The 17,727-nt window shown below is 55.5% G+C and overlaps 2 protein-coding genes across 4 annotated transcripts in view; both read right to left on the reverse strand.

Annotated features, from left to right (window-relative positions):
- The window catches only part of BCAM (basal cell adhesion molecule (Lutheran blood group)), a 9,649-nt gene extending 7,854 nt beyond the window's left edge, over positions 1-1,795 (reverse strand). The window contains exon 1 of one of the 2 annotated variants that reach the window (XM_028483323.1): positions 1,653-1,793. In XM_028483323.1, coding sequence (XP_028339124.1) covers positions 1,653-1,734 — 82 coding nt within the window. In that variant the 5' untranslated portion in view covers positions 1,735-1,793. Of the gene's footprint in view, positions 1-1,652 lie in introns of both variants that reach the window. The other variant, XM_028483324.2, reaches the window with a different exon arrangement.
- Positions 1,796-7,372: 5,577 nt separating this feature from the next.
- The window catches only part of CBLC (Cbl proto-oncogene C), a 14,594-nt gene continuing 4,239 nt past the window's right edge, over positions 7,373-17,727 (reverse strand). Inside the window, exons 3-12 of one of the 2 annotated variants that reach the window (XR_008616489.1) lie at positions 17,408-17,564; positions 17,008-17,129; positions 15,755-15,892; positions 13,024-13,111; positions 12,210-12,341; positions 10,888-11,034; positions 10,483-10,563; positions 7,750-7,865; positions 7,563-7,628; positions 7,373-7,456 (exon numbers count right to left, since the gene is read on the reverse strand). Coding sequence is in view for 1 of the 2 variants with exons in the window: in XM_055082123.1 (XP_054938098.1) it covers positions 7,619-7,628; positions 7,750-7,865; positions 10,483-10,563; positions 10,888-11,034; positions 12,210-12,341; positions 13,024-13,111; positions 15,755-15,892; positions 17,008-17,129; positions 17,408-17,564 (991 nt within the window). In the remaining variant the exon portion in view is untranslated. Of the gene's footprint in view, positions 7,629-7,749; positions 7,866-10,482; positions 10,564-10,887; positions 11,035-12,209; positions 12,342-13,023; positions 13,112-15,754; positions 15,893-17,007; positions 17,130-17,407; positions 17,565-17,727 lie in introns of both variants that reach the window. The other variant, XM_055082123.1, reaches the window with a different exon arrangement.

The following is a 17,727-nucleotide window of genomic DNA, read 5'->3' on the forward strand; positions in this document are numbered from 1 at the left end:
CCCCCGGCCCCCCCACTCCTCCCCGCCCAGGACCCAGCTCCTCTCTCCCTTCATCTCTCATCTCTGCGCCTCTGAGCTTCAGATCCCATCAGCGTTTCTCTCCATCTCGCCCTTCACCTGCAGAACTAAGCGTTCCTCCCCTGGGCCACCCAGGGCCCCAGTGGCCTCCATTCAATCCTCCTGGGCTCAAATCATGTCTGTCCTTGCTTTTCTCACTAGACCAAACGTGCCTCAAGGGCAGGGCTGGGTGGGCTCATTCCTTTGCCTCCAGCACTTTGCATAGGGCCTGGCACAGGGCTGTGGGATAACCGTCTCTCTCTCATCTTAGTCGCCGCCTCTGCATCTGTGCCCCTCCCCGTGGGTCTCCATCTCTTAGTTTCCCGGTCTCTGCGTCTCTCTCAGTCTCCATGTGGCCCGGCCCTGCCCCTGGCCCTCTCCCTCAGGAGTGGGAGGCTGGGGCTGGGCCGGAGCTGAGGCAGGGTGGGTGTGTGGGCGCGGTGAGGGGGACAGGGCTGGGCAGGTTTCAGGAATGTGGGAGGGACAGGCTGGCTCAGACCTGCCCGAGCCCCCTGCCCGCTCCTTGGCCCCTCTGACTCTTTGATAGAGCAGCGTGTCACCTCAGAACAGTACAGGGTTGAGGCCCCGGATCCTGGGTCCCGAGGGAGAAGGGAGCTGAGGGCTGGCACTCCTGTCCCAGGATCCTGGCAGACAGAGCTGCTCGCATCGGGAAAGCAAGCTCTTTCACTCTCTGGGCTGGCATCCTGGCCTGAGCCCTCAGTTCTTAGAACCTCCGTTCCCTTCCCCGCCCAGCCTGGCCCAGCTCTGCCCCTGGGGACCCACTATTTGCCATGCTTGTGCCAGGGGCCTGGATTCCCAGGCACCCACCTGTGGCTCAGGTCTGCCCCCTGGGAGGGAGGTGGGACCAGGCTGGTGCCCTGGGCTGGGTCTGAGCGGCGGACAGCAACGGCGGACGAAGAGATCTCTCTCTCCCCCAGCTCTCTCATCTCTCTGCCTCTCTGCTGCCAGTCCCGCGGGGCCTCCTCCCCTCCCCCCACCACCATGCAGGTGTGTGGATTTATTATCTGGGGCCTCCGGGAAGGGGGCACTGTCACTTGGAAACACTTGGGTCCGCTGTCAGGGCTGGTGCTCCAGCCCTTTCCCATGGAGGTGGAGGCGGGGCAGGCGGGTCCTTTTGAGTCTGGGCTCTGAATCTACATGGGGGAGAACCCTCAAATGCATGTAACTTGTTGGTTTCTAGCCACAGCGTCCCTGACCCTCTCAAAACTTGACAACTTTTGAGCGGGGAGATCTGTTTTGGTCTCTTCTGTGCCGGGGAAATCTCCAGCCACTGAAAGCCTGGACCTCTGGGGGCAGATCCCAGGGTCTGAGTAGGGGAGGGAGAGGAGAGCCCGCGCTCCCGGGTCCCGCGACTTCTCAGGTCGCCTCTAATCCACTGCAGGGGATCCCCAGCCCCTCTGCCTGGCTGTCCCCAGGTCTCTCACTGGGAGGGGCACCCCATGCTCCCATATCCCCCCTCCCTGGGGTCCCCAGGTCAGGCTTCCTGGGTCGGTGAAAGCCCCTCCCCTCTTCCCTTCCCGGGGGCCCCCAGGGGCCGCCCCTGAGTCGCGGCCCGCTCTCAGCCCGAGCCATACCTGGGTGCGCCCCCAGCAGCAGCGCGAGCACCAGCACCCGCGAGGCCCTGCGCGCCCCGGCCCGGGCGTCCGGGGGCTCCATGTTCAAGGTGGCGGCGGGCGGCGGCGGGCGCGGCGGCGGCGGAGGAAACAACTGAGCCCGGGCCGGGGCTCGGCGGCCGCAGGGCTGAAGAGAGAAGGCCCCGCCCCAGGGAGCCCCGCCCCGCCCCGCCCCGCCCCGCCCGGCCCCCCTCGTCCCCCCCAAAACCCGGGCGCCGGGCCAGGACCTCCCACTGCCCGCAGCCGACCTCCCAGCGCTCAGCCGGGAGCAGGGCTCCCTTCGCCCCCAGCCCGCGGGGTGTCAGCCTCAGGCTGACCAGCGCCCGCGGCGGGTGGCCTGACCGACCAGTCCAGCCGGTGTCCCGAGCGGGGGACCTCACTGGACAACCGCGGACCCTCTCTCTCCCCCTCAATCTGACCGGGGGACTCGTTCCCACCATGGCCGGTGGCCTGGGCTCACCTCATCGTTTTAAAACAGCTGGCCCCGCTCCAACGAGTGGCCTGCACTGGCCTCCCCGGTCCAACCAGCAATCCCCGGCCTGACCAGAGGCCTAGAACAGCTTCTCCCAGTATGCCCTGTGAAGCCTCCCCAGTGGCCGGTGCGCCAGGCTGCTTTCCTGTCTGACCAGTGGCCTGGAACCCACCAGTTCAATCTCTTGTGTCTAATGGTCTTCAAATCCCAGGTCTGCCCAGGCCTCTGTGATAGACACTGGGGCCGTGGGGTGCGCCTTCCTCAGCTCTCCTCCGTAGGGCCCTCCCTCTCTTCCCCTCATCCAGGGAATCCCAGGAATGCCACCCCCCCTTCCTCTTCCCTTCACTCCCTCCCAACTTTGGGGGGAGGGGAAGAGAATCAGGCTGGCAGTAGCAGGTGAGTGGGGGAGGGGAGGAGGCCAGGGCACCTGAGGGAAGGGAGGAGGAGCCCCTGCCACGGGTCAGAAGGAGGGGTCACAGGTCAGACTTGGGATCACAGATCAGACTGTGCACAGCTCCTCACAAGCCAGGCCTGACTGGGGCAAATCCCTAGACGCTGGCTGGGGGCCGGGGGTGAGATTTCACTGGTTACCCGGGAGAAGCTAGCCCTCAACACTGGTCAGAATAGGGGGCAGCTGGTCATGCTGGGAGCGGTTCCCCGGGCCTCTGATCAGCTGGGGGTGGGGTGGTCGCTGGTCAGACACCAGGGAAGTCTTAGATTACAGGTCAGCCTCGGAGTTATTGGTTAGACTGGTCAAGGCTACTTTGTGCATACAGGACAGCAATTGTTATACTGGGAGAGGTAACCTTTTAGTATTAGCCGCACCATCCCCTCCTCCAGGAAGCCCTCTCTGCTCCCCTAGGCTGAGTCAGGTGCCTCCTCTGGGCTCCCCCACCCCAGCCCTGCCCATTCTGGGTCATCTCTGTCTGGGGACAAGTCTGTCTCCCCCACTGGACTGGGAGCCAGTGAGGGGAGGGCCAGGGCTGTTTCGGTCACTGTTGTGTCCCCAACACTGCCCTGCAAAGGCCAGGCTCAGAGCAGGCGCTCAGGGAAGGTTTGCAAGGCTCAAACGCAGAAGCACACAGCCTCACGTGCAAACCCCACCCGCACTAGATCATCGCAGGACGCACATGTAAACTCGCGTGTGGACCAAAGTGCTCCCTGGGACAAGCTTACACACAATGACCCCAGGCACCCACTCCCCTGTGGCTCTGGCCCTGGCTCAATTACCTACTGCTTGGGATGCTAGGCGCCCTCTCATCAGCACCCTCCCTTCCACCTTCCTCAAGAGTCCAACCAGCTGAGATTCTAGGTGAGGATTCTATGGAGTGTGTATGAAGGAGGGAAGTCATAAATACCAGCACGGTTCCTCGCAGACTTGCAGAAACTAGTACTGAAATATCACCTGCCTTTTGTCCCCTACAATTTATTTCCACAAAACAGCCGGAGGGATCCCATGAAAATGCGAGTGAGCTGCTGTAACTCTTCTGCTCAGCACCCTTCCACGGCTCCTCTCACTCAGAGTAAAAGCTGAAGTCCTCTCCATGGCGCACAAGGTCCTAGCTCTGGTCCTCTACTTCCTTGACCCCATCTGCCCCTCTCTTCCCCCTCGCTAGCTCTGTTCCTGCCACGGTGGTCTCTTTGCTTCCATGCTGTTCCTCCAACGTCAGGCGTGTTCCAGCCTCAAGGCCTTTGCACTTGCTCTTCCCTCTCCTGGGACATTCTTTCCTGCCATAGCTCCCTCCCTGACTTGCTTCAAATCTCTACTCTATCACCTTATCACAAAGCTTCCCTTGACCATCCAATCTCATTTAGCAACTCCTGCTATCCCAGCCCTTTATCTCACTACGTTTTTCCTTTGTAGCACTTATCACCACCACATATTTATTTTTTGTTGTCTTGTACAGAAGCTCCAAGAGAACAGGAACTTTTTTTTGTTCACCACTATATCTCCAGTGCCTAGAACAGTGGTTGGTGTGAGGAGAAGCTGAGAAAGTATTTGTGGAATCAATGAATGTTCCAATTCCATCCATGCTGTCCCATGTGTAGATACTTATACATTTTAATGAACAAGTCCTATCTTTTCTCTATGTTTATCCCATTATCTTACACTGTAGCGTGGGATGGTTAACTCTAAAACTGGTTCACAGCTTGTGGAATATGGGGATCATGACACATTTGGAGGGGGAATGTCTATCCCCCAATGATTCCAGACTTGCACTGGAAAATGGTAACTACTGAAAGTCTGTGTTGATAAAAATATACATATCTTGTTCCCAGGAAGGTTCCGGGTCCCAGAAAGTTTCCGGGTGTGTTAGAGCATCAGAAATATGAAATGAGGGAACTCTCTGGTGGTCCAGTGGTTAGGACTCTGAGGTTTCACTGCTGAGGGCCCAGGTTCAATCCTTGGTTGGGGAACTAAGATCCCGCAAGCCACGCAGCATTGTCAGAAAAAAAAAAAAGAAAGAAAGAAATGATAGTGATGATTAAATATATATATGTAAGCATCTGTACATTGACAGTAACAAAATATTGATGAGAAAAACCAAGAATAAATTCCCCTCATCAGGTTGAAAAGGAAAAGAAAAAAAGAGAAAGTTTTTGTTGTACAAGAGTTAGTTGTGCAGGGAGAGCTTAGATAAGAACTTTTGGCAGGGGCTTCCCTGGCGGCGCAGTGGTTGAGAATCCGCCTGCCAATGCAGGGGACGCGGGTTCGAGCCCTGGTCCGGGAAGATCCCACATGCTGCGGAGCAACTAAGCCCGTGCGCCACAACTACCGAGCCTGTGCTCTAGAGCCCGGGAGCCACAACTACTGAAGCCCCCGCGCCTAGAGCCCGTGCTCCACAACAAGAGAAGCCACCCCAGTGAGAGGCCCACGCACCGCAACGAAGAGTAGCCCCCGCTCGCCACAACTAGAGAAAGCCCGCGTGCGGCACAACGAAGACCCAACGCAGCCAAAAATTAAAAAAAAAATTAAAAAAAAAGAACTTTTGGGGGAAGAGAATGTAAGTGTAGAGCAAAGGATACATACTGATGTTGAGTGTTCAAAGGGCTGGATGGTCGTGGGCTTTTTGGAGGGAGGGTTGACTGGCATGTGTATCCCCTTCCCACATTAAAAAGAATCCCTGCCATCCGAAAGCCTGTTACCCTCTGTTGAAACCAGTAAGGACAAACGTTTCTTTCCTGCCTCTGTTGTAGCTCAGGTGAGCTAAGCTTGGCGAATCCCGTGATACTTTGGAATCATGTGCTAGCAATGCCAAATAAACAGAGCCTGGCTAATCTATTCCTGCTGTGGCAGCTGGGACAGATTCTACTTTCCAAAGATGGCTGTGACAATAGCTCTCATCCCACACACTCTTTTTTTAAAAAAATCAATTAATTAATTAATTTTAGTTTTGGCTGCGTTGGGTCTTTGTTGCCGCATGCGGGCTTTTCTCTAGCGGCGGGGAGCGGGCTCCTCGCTGCCGTGGCTCCTCTGTCGCGGAGCACGGGCTCTAGGCACGCGGGCTTCAGTAGTTGTGGCACACAGGCTCAGTAGCTGTGGCTCGCGGGCTCTAGAGCTCAGCCTCAGTAGTTGTGGTGCACGGGCTTAGCTGCTCCGCGGCATGTGGGATCTTCCCGGACCAGGGCTTGAACCCGTGTCCCCTGCATTGGCAGGCAGATTCCCAACCGCTGCGCCACCAGGGACGCCCCCCACACACTTGTGTACAACCTGATCTTGACACTCTTTCCACTGAGAGATGGGGGCCTATGTCCCCTCCTCTTAAATCTGCGCAGTTTTGTGACTCGCACGTAACCATTAGAATGCGGCATGAAGTGACGCTCCATGACTCCCAAGGTTAGGTCGAAAAAGCCATGTAGCTTCTGCCTGCGTCACTGGAATACTTTCTGTGAAGGCTTCGGCCACCATATAAGCTGTCTGACTACCCGGAGGCAGCCATGCCGTGGGGAAGTGCAAACTAGCGCAAACGAGGTCTGAGACTGCAGAGGGATGCCTGTCCAGCCCCCAGCTGCCCTGCTGCAAGCGCCCCTTGATCGCACCCTGAGCCAGAACCCCCCCAAATCCTGAGCCCTTACCCCAATCCTGGCCCATTGCAACCATGATTACTGTTGTTCACCAATAAGTTTCAGCGTGATTTGTTCCACGTAACAGCTAGCAGACGCAGCCTGTTTCCGGGGCAGCAGAGGCAGAGAGATGACCAAGGTCCAGTGGTCACTGGGGCACCAGTGTATCCTCATCAGACGGGTTCTGTGGTGTGATCATGGCTGGGCTCTGGTTGGAGGCCAGCTGCTGTCGTGTTCTTGATCACTTTCCAATCCTGGCTCTCTAATCACTCCTGGGAATCTGAGTGATCCTGAGTCCTCTCAGTCAATTCCCTTCCTGCCCCAGAGGAGGTTTCTGTTGCTTGGAACTAAATCCATGACGCATGCGTCCATGCTCTGTTTACACGGAAATACCTTTTTCTCATCTTTTCAGACTCAGCTTAGACATTCCCTCCTCCTGGAAGCCCTCCCTGACCTCCCAGGCTGGGTCAGCTGTCTGCTCCAGGCTCCTGCAGCCCCCTGGGCTGCCCTCATCTCAGCGTTGCCCACTCTGTGTCACCACGGTCTGGGGACACTTCTGTCTCCCCCACCGGACTGTGAGCCCCAGGAGGGCAGTGACTACTGCCACATGCCCAGCATTGCCCGGCCTGGGACTGGGCACAGGGCAGGGGCTCAGGGGATGCCAGGCGGTTTCAACTTAGACAGAGGGAGCCTTGGGTCCCTTCGGGAGACACTTCCACTCTGCTCCTCCGGAAGAAATTTCCCAAGAGGCATGGAGGAAAGAGAGGGAAGAGAATGGATTGTGGGGAGACCGGGTGTATAAATAACTCTCAAGGAAATGTGGGCTCTTTTTGCCTTGGATATCTGGGTTTGGGTCCGGGAATTTTTTTTTTTTTCCATGCTGGGGAAAGGGAGTTGAATGCCTGATTCTCTGAGAACTTGGGACTCTGGACTCCTAAGTCCTGAGGGCGGGACTCCTGGGTCTGAGAGGGGAGGGGTCTGGGAGTCTAGACTCCCGGATCCGGAGGAGCTGGGTCTCCCACTCTCAGCTCTCGGAACCCCAGACACTAGGGTTAAGCAGGTGGGGATCAGGCCTCGGGGACTGCCGTTCCCGACACCAAGCTGCCCCCTGGTGGCCACTACGCTCCTTCTCCACAAACCAGAGGACAGACCCGGCTTGGCAGTTTATTTCCGCTTCCCAAACCCCTTCCATGCCCTGGGGCTCCCTTTCGCAGCACATCTGGGTGCCCTGTGAGGTGGAAAGAGCGGTGGGTTAGATACTATCACATCCAGGTGGGGTGGGGCAGGTAGGGCCAGGCTGAGGGGAGGGAACCTGGACGGTGCAAGGCCCTCACCTGGCATCCAGGCCTTCGTGGGTCCCTCAGGGGCAGATGGAGGGGAGACTTTCCCTTTAGGAGTTTCTGCAGGAGGGAGAATTTAAGGAGGGATGTCAATTTCCAAGGACCAGTGTTTCCCTTCCTCCCCCACCTCCTCCTCCCTCAGACCCAGGAGTCCTGGAACCCAGCTGCCCTCTCCACTTACCCTCTGGCGCCCTCCCTGGCCTGGGGGCTGGAGGTGATTTCCAATGAGGCTGAGGCCTCAGTCCAAAATCTTGGCAAGGTTAGAGGGCCTCGAAGTCTGGGGAGCGCCAGAGGTGCCTGGAGGGGAGGAGATTAAGAAGTTTCGCAAATGAGCTGCAGCTGTCAGGCCCAGACAGGGATAACCCAGTGATGGCGGGGGTGGGGGGGTGGGAGGGGGCGCGGGCAGTATGGCAGGGTCTTGCCCCTAGTCCATGCTGTTTTTTCCCCCTAACACCTCTGGCTTGCTTAGAAAACGCTTTTGTTTGTCCATCCATCCATTCATCCATCCATCCATCCACCCATTTGTCCACCCATTCGACCATCCATCCATCCACCCATTCATTCCCCCTTCTGTCCCCCCATCCATCCATCTGGCCGTCTGTCCATCCGTCCATCCACCCATTCATTCATTCATTCATTCCTCCCACAAATTCCCTGAGCAGCTACAGTGTGTCCGGCACTGTCCTGGGCTCTGAAGAGTCAGCCAGGAACCAGATAGACAAAAATCTCTGTCCTCATGGAGCGAACAGTCTACTAAGCAAGAGGCTTAACGTGAGTCATCAGTGCATGAACAAGGAAATATCCCAGCGTGTTAGGTGTCCTTCAGAGAACTGAAATAGTGGAGGGGGAGAGTGGGGGAGGTGATCAGACATGACGGTGGCTGGGGAAGAAGGCCTCTTGGAGGGGAAAATTGAACAGAAGCCTCAGTGCCAGAAGGACGTGGGCAGAAGCGCTGCAGCGGGTGGTGAGCCGGTTAGAAGAACAGCAGGGGGTCCATTGTTGCTGGAAAGGAGTTGAAGGGGTGGTAGGAGGTCAGAGAGGTGGGGAGGGGGTCAGATCCCCAGGCCTTATGGGCTGATGGAGAGGATGTTGGCCTTAATTCTTGGAGTCCTGGGGTCTTGGGGGCTTCTAAGAGGTGGGGGGAGCGGATCTGATTCAGGTTACAAATGCCCAGTCTTGCTGACTTCATCACAACCCCTGGGGCCCATGCCACGCTTGTCCCTATTCTCCACATGGAGACACTGAGGATGGGAGCGGTCCCCCGTAGCCACAGCGAGGTGCCTGGGTCCCTTTGAATGATGGTGTCAACCCCTAGAAGGGGATTTCTCTGCTGGAGAACAGCATTGTGAGGAAGCATGTCTAGCCGGGGGATCCATCCAGTGATGGATGGATGAATCCCTCATGGCAGGGACTGGCGTCACGCCCATTTCACAGACAAGGAAATCAAGGATGAATTCTGGAGTCTGGAGCCAGGGGCCTGGGTTCCAGTCCTGACTCTCTCACCTTTGAGCTGGGTGACCTTGAGATCTTGGAGCCTCAGTGTACCCCTCTGTATAACAGGGATCATAAGAGCATCTACCTTATCAGGTTGTCATGGCAACTAAATAACTGCGTTAAAAAGCAGCACCAGGCGTATAGCAGGAGTTACACACGCATGTTAGCTATTCTCATTACGACAGTCACCTTGCTGGGAAGTAGCACACCCAACGCTCTCTTCTGCAGCATGTTTTGAACAATGAAGGAATAGGAGTTGACTGGAATTTGAATCAGGCAGGGTTTGGGAAAAAGAGGAAAAGGCCTGCCAGGCGGAGGGCGCTGCCTCGGCATAGGTGTGACCATCTGGCCAGAGGTGCCTGTCATCCTCTGTCCCCCTTCATTGTCCTCAGAGGCCGAGTGCCTCTGAATGTTTCCATTTGTTTTTGGCTGCAGGTCAGGATCTGTTTTTAGCTTCCCTGGCTGGTGTCACCGCCCCTGCCCCCCTCCCAGCTGGCTCTCTTGTTTGCTGTGGTTGAATAATGTTCCCAGACTTCCTGAGCTGTTTGTTTGAAGACCGCCCAGTATTGATTGGCTCTGGTGTGTACTCAGCCTGAGATGCTAACAGAGACCCCCCCCCCACCTCCCCACCCCCTGCACCCCAGGAAGCCAGGGGCTCGGAAGCTGGGGGGCGGGGGGTGAGGGGGTGGGGGGAAGAAAAAAGCAAGGCCAGGGCTCACTTAGAAAAATAAGCAGATGATTTTGGGGGTTTTTAAGGTTTCTCCTCTTTCAGGCTGTGTGTTTGGGCAGGTGCAGTCACCTCTCTGAGCTTTTTTCTTCTGGAAAATGAGGAGAGGAACATTTTTGACTTCATAGGGTTGTTGCGAGGACTCATTCCATCGATTCATTCAACACCTATTTATTGAGCACCTACTATGTGTCAGGCACGATTCATATAACAGAGAATAAGGCAAAGTCCTAACCTTCAGGAAGGTGACAACCTGCTAACGGTGACAGAAAACAACAGACCATACACTCTGCCAGCCAGTGCAAAGGACTGAGAGAATGCAGCTGGGCAGGGGCTTGGAGGGACAGAGGCGCTGTTTTCAATAGGGTGGTCAGTGAAGGCCTCCCTGAGAGGATGAGATGAGAAAGTGAGCCTGCGGAAAAGAGATACAGGCAGAGAGGACAGCTCGTGCAAAGACCCTGGGGTAGGGTAGGGCACACCTGGGATGCTGGAAGGAGAGCCAGAAAGCCAATGAGGGGGGATGAGTAAGGGAGAGAAGAGAAGAAGCCACAGAGGTGTGGATGCCAGATGGCACCTCATAAATGGGTGCAAAGAACAAGTGCCTGGCCTGTACCCCTGAGCACCCGGTCAGACTGGGGACCCCAGGGATGAATGGGACCCAAGTTGCCCACCTCAGACCAGTGCCTGACTCACCACCTTCAGCTGGCATTTGCTTCTCGGACTCTCGGGGGGCAGATCCAGCCGAGGGGGCAGGGGAGGAGTTGAGGGGGTCACCTAAGGGAGACAGAGGGTGGGGAGGGGGGTACGAGTTACCATTTTCTTCTCACCTACATGTCCCCCTGCCTGGAGGCCCAGCATTCAGGCACTTTCTAGGCTTTGGAGGTAGCATGGAGAATGAGACTAAGTTCTACCCTCAAGAGGGTTATACTAGAGAAAGCCATAGCCCCAGACCCTAAGGGATGCAAAAGTCTATGCCCCTGGGACCCCAGAATCCTGTCACCAGCCCCCTCCTCCCTCAGACCCAGAGTCTCGGCCTCTAGCCCCTCCTCCCTCAGACCCTAGGGATTCCAGTTCCAGCTCCTGCCTGGCCCTACTTACCTGTTCCAGCTCGTCTTCCTTATCTTCCTTGTCACTGCTGTCCTCTGAATCCTCAGCAGTGGCGCTGGCTTGGAACTCCTGGATACTCACAGCCTCTTGGCCCTCGATCTTGCAGCGGCAGAAGGGGCACGTCTGGCTGTCGGAGTGCTGGGGGAGTGGGGAGGGAAAGGATCAGGGTCTCCCTGTTCCCCACCAGGTCCCCTGGGACTACAGGGGCCTTTATCGCCAACAGAGTGATGTGGGGAGGACAGACAGAGGGAGGGAAACGGAGAGAGAGAGGAGGAATTATGAAGAGAGAAAGATGGAGAGAGACATGCAGGGCAGAAAGGAGGGGCTGGACCAGAGCCCGAGGCCAGGAGGAGCCCGGGAGAGCCAGGGTGCTGTGTAGGTCTCAGCCTCACAGTGGTGATGCTATGGGCTGGGAATGCCTGAGACATGTAGCTGGGCCATATGTATTCACTGTGGGGAGCCCCACAGACACCCCCCTGCCACCACCACTGGGGCCAATGTCATGGCTGGGCCAGCCCTTTGGTTCTTACTATGACTGCAGGGCGCATCTCAGCATCAACTATCAGGGAACTTTGAAGAACAAGATTTATTACTCACAGGTCCTGGAGGGTACGGGAGGTTGCAGGTAGAGGGAAGGGAGAGAGGCAGGGAGGGAGGCGGATCTGGAGCTCTGCTTTTATTAGGGGCCGAATGGGGTGCCTAGGGTTTCTGGGGTTCATTATTTGTTGGCAAATTTAAAGCAGAAGAGCAAGAATCAGGGTACGGGAAGAGAGAAGCAGGACCACTCCAATGCTCAGTTACTCAGAGCTTTCTAAAGGGAAACTTCAAGGGTCGGGGTGGCTAGTTCCTTATCTAGTTGTTTTGCTAGTCGCTGTGTCCGGGAGATGGATGTCTTTGTTATGATAAGCTCCGAGGGCCTGGATCCTCCCTTGGAAGGTCACTACCATCAGCTCCATTCCCCTGAGAAGGCAGCTAAGGCTCAGAGAGGTAAAGCCACTGGCCCCAGATCACCCAGAGAGGGAATGCTACGGGCTAGGAATGCCTGGTCATATTTACTGTGGCCTGTCCCACAGGCACGCCCCTCCCACACCAGGGCCAATGTAGCATCTTCCACTAATAATGTAACTGGAGAAGGAGAAGCAGAGGTGACAGATGCAGAGTGAGAGAGACAGAGGCTTAAATGGAGCAAGTTTCTCCTCTCCCTGGGCCTCAGTTTCCCCATGTGATGGACGAGGCATGTGGGCGATCCTCTAGGGGCTTTTACTATAGGGAGGGGGGGACCGGGTGGGAAGTCAGGGCAGGGTCGGACCCACCTGCCAGGTAGCCAGGCAGCGGCTACAGAGCAGGTGCCCACACGGCTCCACCTTCACGTCCTTGTTGTTCTGGGCACAGATCTTGCAGAGCTCAAACGTGGAGTCCATTGCCCAGTACAGCTGCAGCTGCTCCTGGCAGGCGAGATGGGGATGACGAGGATGGTGATATCAGCCGTGGAGATGCAAGTCGGGCCACAGGAAGTAAGTCCCAAACCTCTGCACCAGCCCTGAAGCCTCCCCTAAAGTTCAAGGCCGTGTGTCCCAATGCCTCCTACATGTGCTTTTGTTATGGGACTTGTTCTCTGGGGGGTGGTCTGCACTCAGGGTTGCCAGATTCAGCCAATATACAGGATGCCCTGTTAAATTTGATTTTCAGATAAACAATGAATATATTTTGAGATCTAAGTGTGTCCCGAATATTGCACGGGATATACTTATACTCAAAATTTTGTCACGTCTCTCACCCATGGGATGGCCGGAAGGCTAAAAGCTGACACAGGGTCTACCTCTAGTGAGTGCGCAAAGTGCATTAGCTGCTCTGATTATCTCAGCGGTATCATTTCCTGGTTTTATTCCCATGAAAACCCCTGGGTAAGAGGCAGGAGGAGGTGTGTTTTCCAGGGGAGGAACAGACAGGCTCAGAGAAGCCAAATGATTGATTTACCCCAGCTCACGTGGCCTCCAAGCCCGCCCAAAACCCCAAGCCCTCTGGGAGTCCAGGGCCTGAGTCATGGGAGGGGATCCCTGAGCCATGGTGCAGTGGATGGGGGCGGTGGGCGGTGAGCCGGGGAGGGTGGCCGGGCTTGGCCCTCACCTCTGACACGTGGATGCGCTGATGGGGTTCCATCTGGCAGAGTTCGGTCAGGTCCGGGTTGTGGTTTTTCCCATCTGGGTAGAGATAGCTGGGGGAAGGGAAGAGGGGGTACCGAGGGGCCCTCCAGCACCCAGCACCCCTCACCCTGCCCTGGAGCATCTGCCCCCAATGCATAGCTGGCCTGGGGATATTTTCCCTCCCTTCTCCTGAAATTGGGATTTTCTAGGGCAAGCTGTGTCCTCTCAGGCCCCCAAGGTAGGGCTGTGTCCCCTCAGACCCCCATAGAAGGACAGACTAAGTGACTCCAGCTCTGGAAACTCCAGATGCATGAGAACCAGGAAACATCAAACCTCAGGCCCAGACCTCCCAGAACTTTACCCGTCCTAGAGTCTTCAGGTCCCAGCGTAACAGCATCTTAGTCACAGATTGCGGGAGTGACCAGATCCTAGAGTCTTCGGCCCACAGGGCTGGAAGGAGCCCCCTACTCTGTCTACACTATTCGCACCTCACAGAGGGTGACTGGGGCTCAGCGTGGGACAGGCGATGCCTGAGGCCACAGGGTGAGGCCTGGAGGGATGCAGAGCCAGGGTTGTGGGCCAGGTCTGAGCCTGGCTCCAGGTCAGCCCACAAGAAGGCTCTGCACACCCTGGGTCTCCCGTCCAGGTCATAACTGCACCCCCAGATCAACTCGGGGCCACAGGTCCCCCAAGGCTGGTGGCTCTGCCTGGCCGCCCAGGTAGAGCAGTGCAGGCACCCCGGCCTGGGCCCTGGTACGGCTTCCCACGAATACACTGTGTGACCTGAGCTGGGCAACTCTACCTCTCTGGCCTCAGTTTTCTCTTCTGTGAAATGGACATAATTGTGCCTAAGGCAAAGATGGGTGGTGAGGATTAAGTAAGACAGTGCTCAGAAAACAAGCAGGACTTGCCCCCACGCATAAGTACCCAGTGAGAGGGGAACTGCTAGGATCAATGTTAGACCCAGAAAACTGTCTTGCTGTGTGGTAGAAAGAGCTTGGGGTCCCCTGCTCCCTCTCTCTTGATTTTCCCGCCTCTAAAATTGTGTGTGTGTGTGTGTGTGTGTGTGTGTGTGTGTGTATATACATAGGGCAGGGGGGTTAAACCAGATGGATGGTATTCACACTTATTTTAACTCTGGGAATCCTCCACTGAAATCTGACCTGGAACTTAGTACTTTATTCGTCAGGCCCGAATTCTGAGCCTGGCTGCCTGGCTTCAAATCCCAGTTCATTAGCTCAGGAGCTGTGTGACCTGGACAAGTGTCTCTGTCTCTCTGTGCCAAAGTGTCCTCAGTTATCAGATAGAGATATGATAGTATATGTCTGGGTATGTGTATACATATATATACGTACACACACACACACACACACACACACACGATTTTCATTACTCGCAGACTCTGTAATTTGCAGACTTGCCTACTTGCTAAAATGTATTTGGAACCTCAAAATCAACACTCCCTGTGGCACTTTCACAGTCATTCATGGCCAGGCCCGCTCCCAGCTGAGGATGAACAAGGCAACATTTGGCCTTTTCCTTTCAGTTCTCATACTGTAAATGTGTCCATTTTACAGTCTATCTGGTGCCCCATTTTCACATTTTAATGCTTTTTCTCCGTGACTTGGCTGGCTTAAATGCCCCCCAAGTAGAGCGCTGAAGTGCCGTCTCATGTCCTAAGTGCAGGAAGGCCGTGATGTACATTATGGAGAAAATACGTGTGGGAGATGAGCTTTGTTCAGGTGTCAGTTACTGTGCTGCGGGCCGTGAGTTCCATGTGAATGTATCGATGATATATCAATGTATTAAATTAGGTGTCTTTAAACAGAAATACACATAAAGGTTATTATGTAGTGACTGGTTGACAAAAATGTGACCAGAATCTGGCAGGAACCTACAGCTGTATTTCCCCTAGGAGCAACGGCTCAGGATTCACTAATTCAGTGTTGGCTGCGATTCTGTAGAACAGAAGTACCACAAATAATGAGAAATAACGAGAATCAACTGCATATCTATCTGTCTGTCTGTCCGTCCGTCCGTCTATCCATCCATCTACCTAGCTACCTAACTACCTACCTATCTAATCTATGTATCCATCCATTCTTTCGCTCTCTGTCTCTCTATCTACCTACCTACCTATCTATCTATCATCATCCATGTATGTATCCATCATGTATCTCATAGTGTATCATATAGGTATGACCGCTAGCTAAGGAGGCTCTGGTTAAATGTCCAGGGTGAGACTTGGGAACCTCACCTACCAATTTTTCCCCTCCCGTCGTACCCAAGGCAGATTCCGAAAGAGGGGCCCTGGGGCAGCCAAGATTACAGATTGAAAACCCCAGTCTAGCTTTTTGCCCAGTTCTCCTTCCGCTCCAACAGTCTAAATTCTAGACTAGGATATGGATATCTAGAAGCAAAAGCCCTTGAGTGCAAGTCCAAGGAAGGGGACCACTGCGGTTGTGCCCAGCTCCCACACACTCCTGAGAGCGGCTACTAGCCCAACAGGGCAGCTTTGTGGGAACTAGAAAAGGTGCCCTTTCCTCTGGACCCTTGTCTGCCACCTGCTGGCACACTGTAGTACTGCAAATTTATGTTGTCTACTCTGCGAACCCCGTGCCCTCAGGCGTGGTGAACTTGGGCAGTGCTCTACATGCATGACCTTTCGAAGTGCATTCTGTTGACACCCTCCCCCTGCTAGGATGGTGACTCACAAGCCTTCCTTTTGTCCTTCCAGGAGTGCCCGGAACAGAGGTTTGTTGAGAGGGATCGTCTGCAGGATGTTGCCTTCTGAGCTCACGAATCCGATGGCCCACTGCCCCGGGCGAGTGCAGCTGGGCCGGAAGATGTAGCTGGAGGAAGAGGTAGGAAGGGATGGGGTGAGGGAGTGGTCACTGCTGTCCCTTCTGGAACTTGCCGGCCCTTCACCCTGTCGGGGATCCAGGTCTCTAAGTCCTTGCTCCCTTATAAACTTCTAGGCAATGAGGCGCTAGATCCCTGTCTGCCACTATAGGGAATGTCTGCTGTGTTCACCTGCTTGGCTCCTCCTCCACCTTCACTGGGGTTTAGACAAATTTGATTCTGGCTTGGTCAACCAGTCCATTTCAGGACCCCGACCATAGTGATGGGAGTCAGCCTTGGGACTTTTGCTGGAAGTATTAGGAGTAAGGCACTCCATTTCTATAGGGGTTGATAAGCTGGTAGGGTGTAAAGCTGGGGCTTCTAGAAACCATTTGCCACCATGAGGAAAGACTGTGGTTGAGAATGAGGCTAACAAAGAGGAAAGCAGGGGAAGAACAGGAACTGATTTCTGACAATAGCACTTGAGCACCTGGATCCAGCTGTGCCTGAAACCCACACCTAGTCTTTTCAACTATGGGCATTAATTCATTTCTTTTTCTTTCCCTTTACACCAGTTTGAAGTACAACTGGAAGAGTGCTAATACATACCATCTTGGGGGCCCTGCACCTCAGCCCTGCAAAGACTTAGGAATCTGACATCCTATTCCCTTAACTTCCAGGGAGCTCAGTCCCTCAATTTTTAGCCCTCTAGAGGGATCCAACAGCTCAGAACTCCTGGCCTGAAATACTTTAAGGACTCAGGTGTCTGGTTTCCCAGAAGGAGGGAGGTCATATTTAAAATATTTAACAGATGGTACTGCATGGGCTCTAACCTATCAGAAACAAATCTTATCTTGGGGCAGGGTCTTCAGGCCCCCTTGCCAGACCAGGTATTGTCCCTTTAGCTGCTAGATCGTGGGCAGGTCTAGGTGGTCCCGGGAGAACCTAGGTTGTAGGGGGCACTCAGCATCCTACCTCTGAGTTCTCCACTCTCTGGGGTCCCATGCACTGCGGCCCTTCGCTTCTTACTTTCTGTAGGATGTCTAGGCCATCCAGACACCCCAGCCGAGGACCCAGACCCCTGCACCCTCGGCAGCCTTCTCCTCTTGAGTCCTGGCCCTTTTACCTGCCTGGCTTGTCTTTGTAGGTCTGCAGACGTGCTTGGACCTCATCGTAAGTGAGGAAGGCCATGTAGCCTGGGTGGTTCACTGCCAGGAGCTGCCAGTTCTTGAGGAGTGTTGGCCATGGCTAAGGGGGGGGCAGTGCTTGGGTCAGGGAGGGGCTGCTGAGGAAGCAGCCCACACCCCTAGTGCCTCCCAGAGTCCAAGAACCCAGACACCTCCCTCACTCCCAAAGATATACCCTCAGGAATATCTTTGACTCAGAAGATTCCAGACCCTTCCTTCTCCAGAACCCAGGAATCCGGCCCCCATCCCCCTCCTCCCTCAGACCCACAAGCCCAGGCCCCCAGCCCCTCCTCCCCCAGGACCCAAGAGTCTGGGCTTCAGGCATTGGCCTTGCCTGACCTGGAAGAGCCTGGTGAAGATGTCAAACTCGAAGATGGACACATGGCCGCTGCAGGTGAGGTCGATAGTGGAGCGCAAGGCCAGGGCCGTGGAGCCAGGCTCCACGGGGTGGCAGATGCACAAAAGCACCTCAAACTCAGCCCAGGGCAGCACACACCTAGGTGCAGGGGCGTGGGGGGGAGGGGACTGTAGGTGAAGCCTCTGGGAGGCTAGAATGGGAGCACTTCTGGGAAGGAGGCAACAAGGGGCCTGGATCCTGGGTCTGGGGGAGGAGGGGCCGGGGGCCTGGATCCTGGGTCTGAGGGAGGAGGGGCCGGGGG

The sequence above is a fragment of the Physeter macrocephalus genome, unplaced genomic scaffold, assembly GCF_002837175.3.
Source record: "Physeter macrocephalus isolate SW-GA unplaced genomic scaffold, ASM283717v5 random_18, whole genome shotgun sequence".
In the NCBI taxonomy this organism is placed as follows: Eukaryota; Metazoa; Chordata; class Mammalia; order Artiodactyla; family Physeteridae; genus Physeter; species Physeter macrocephalus.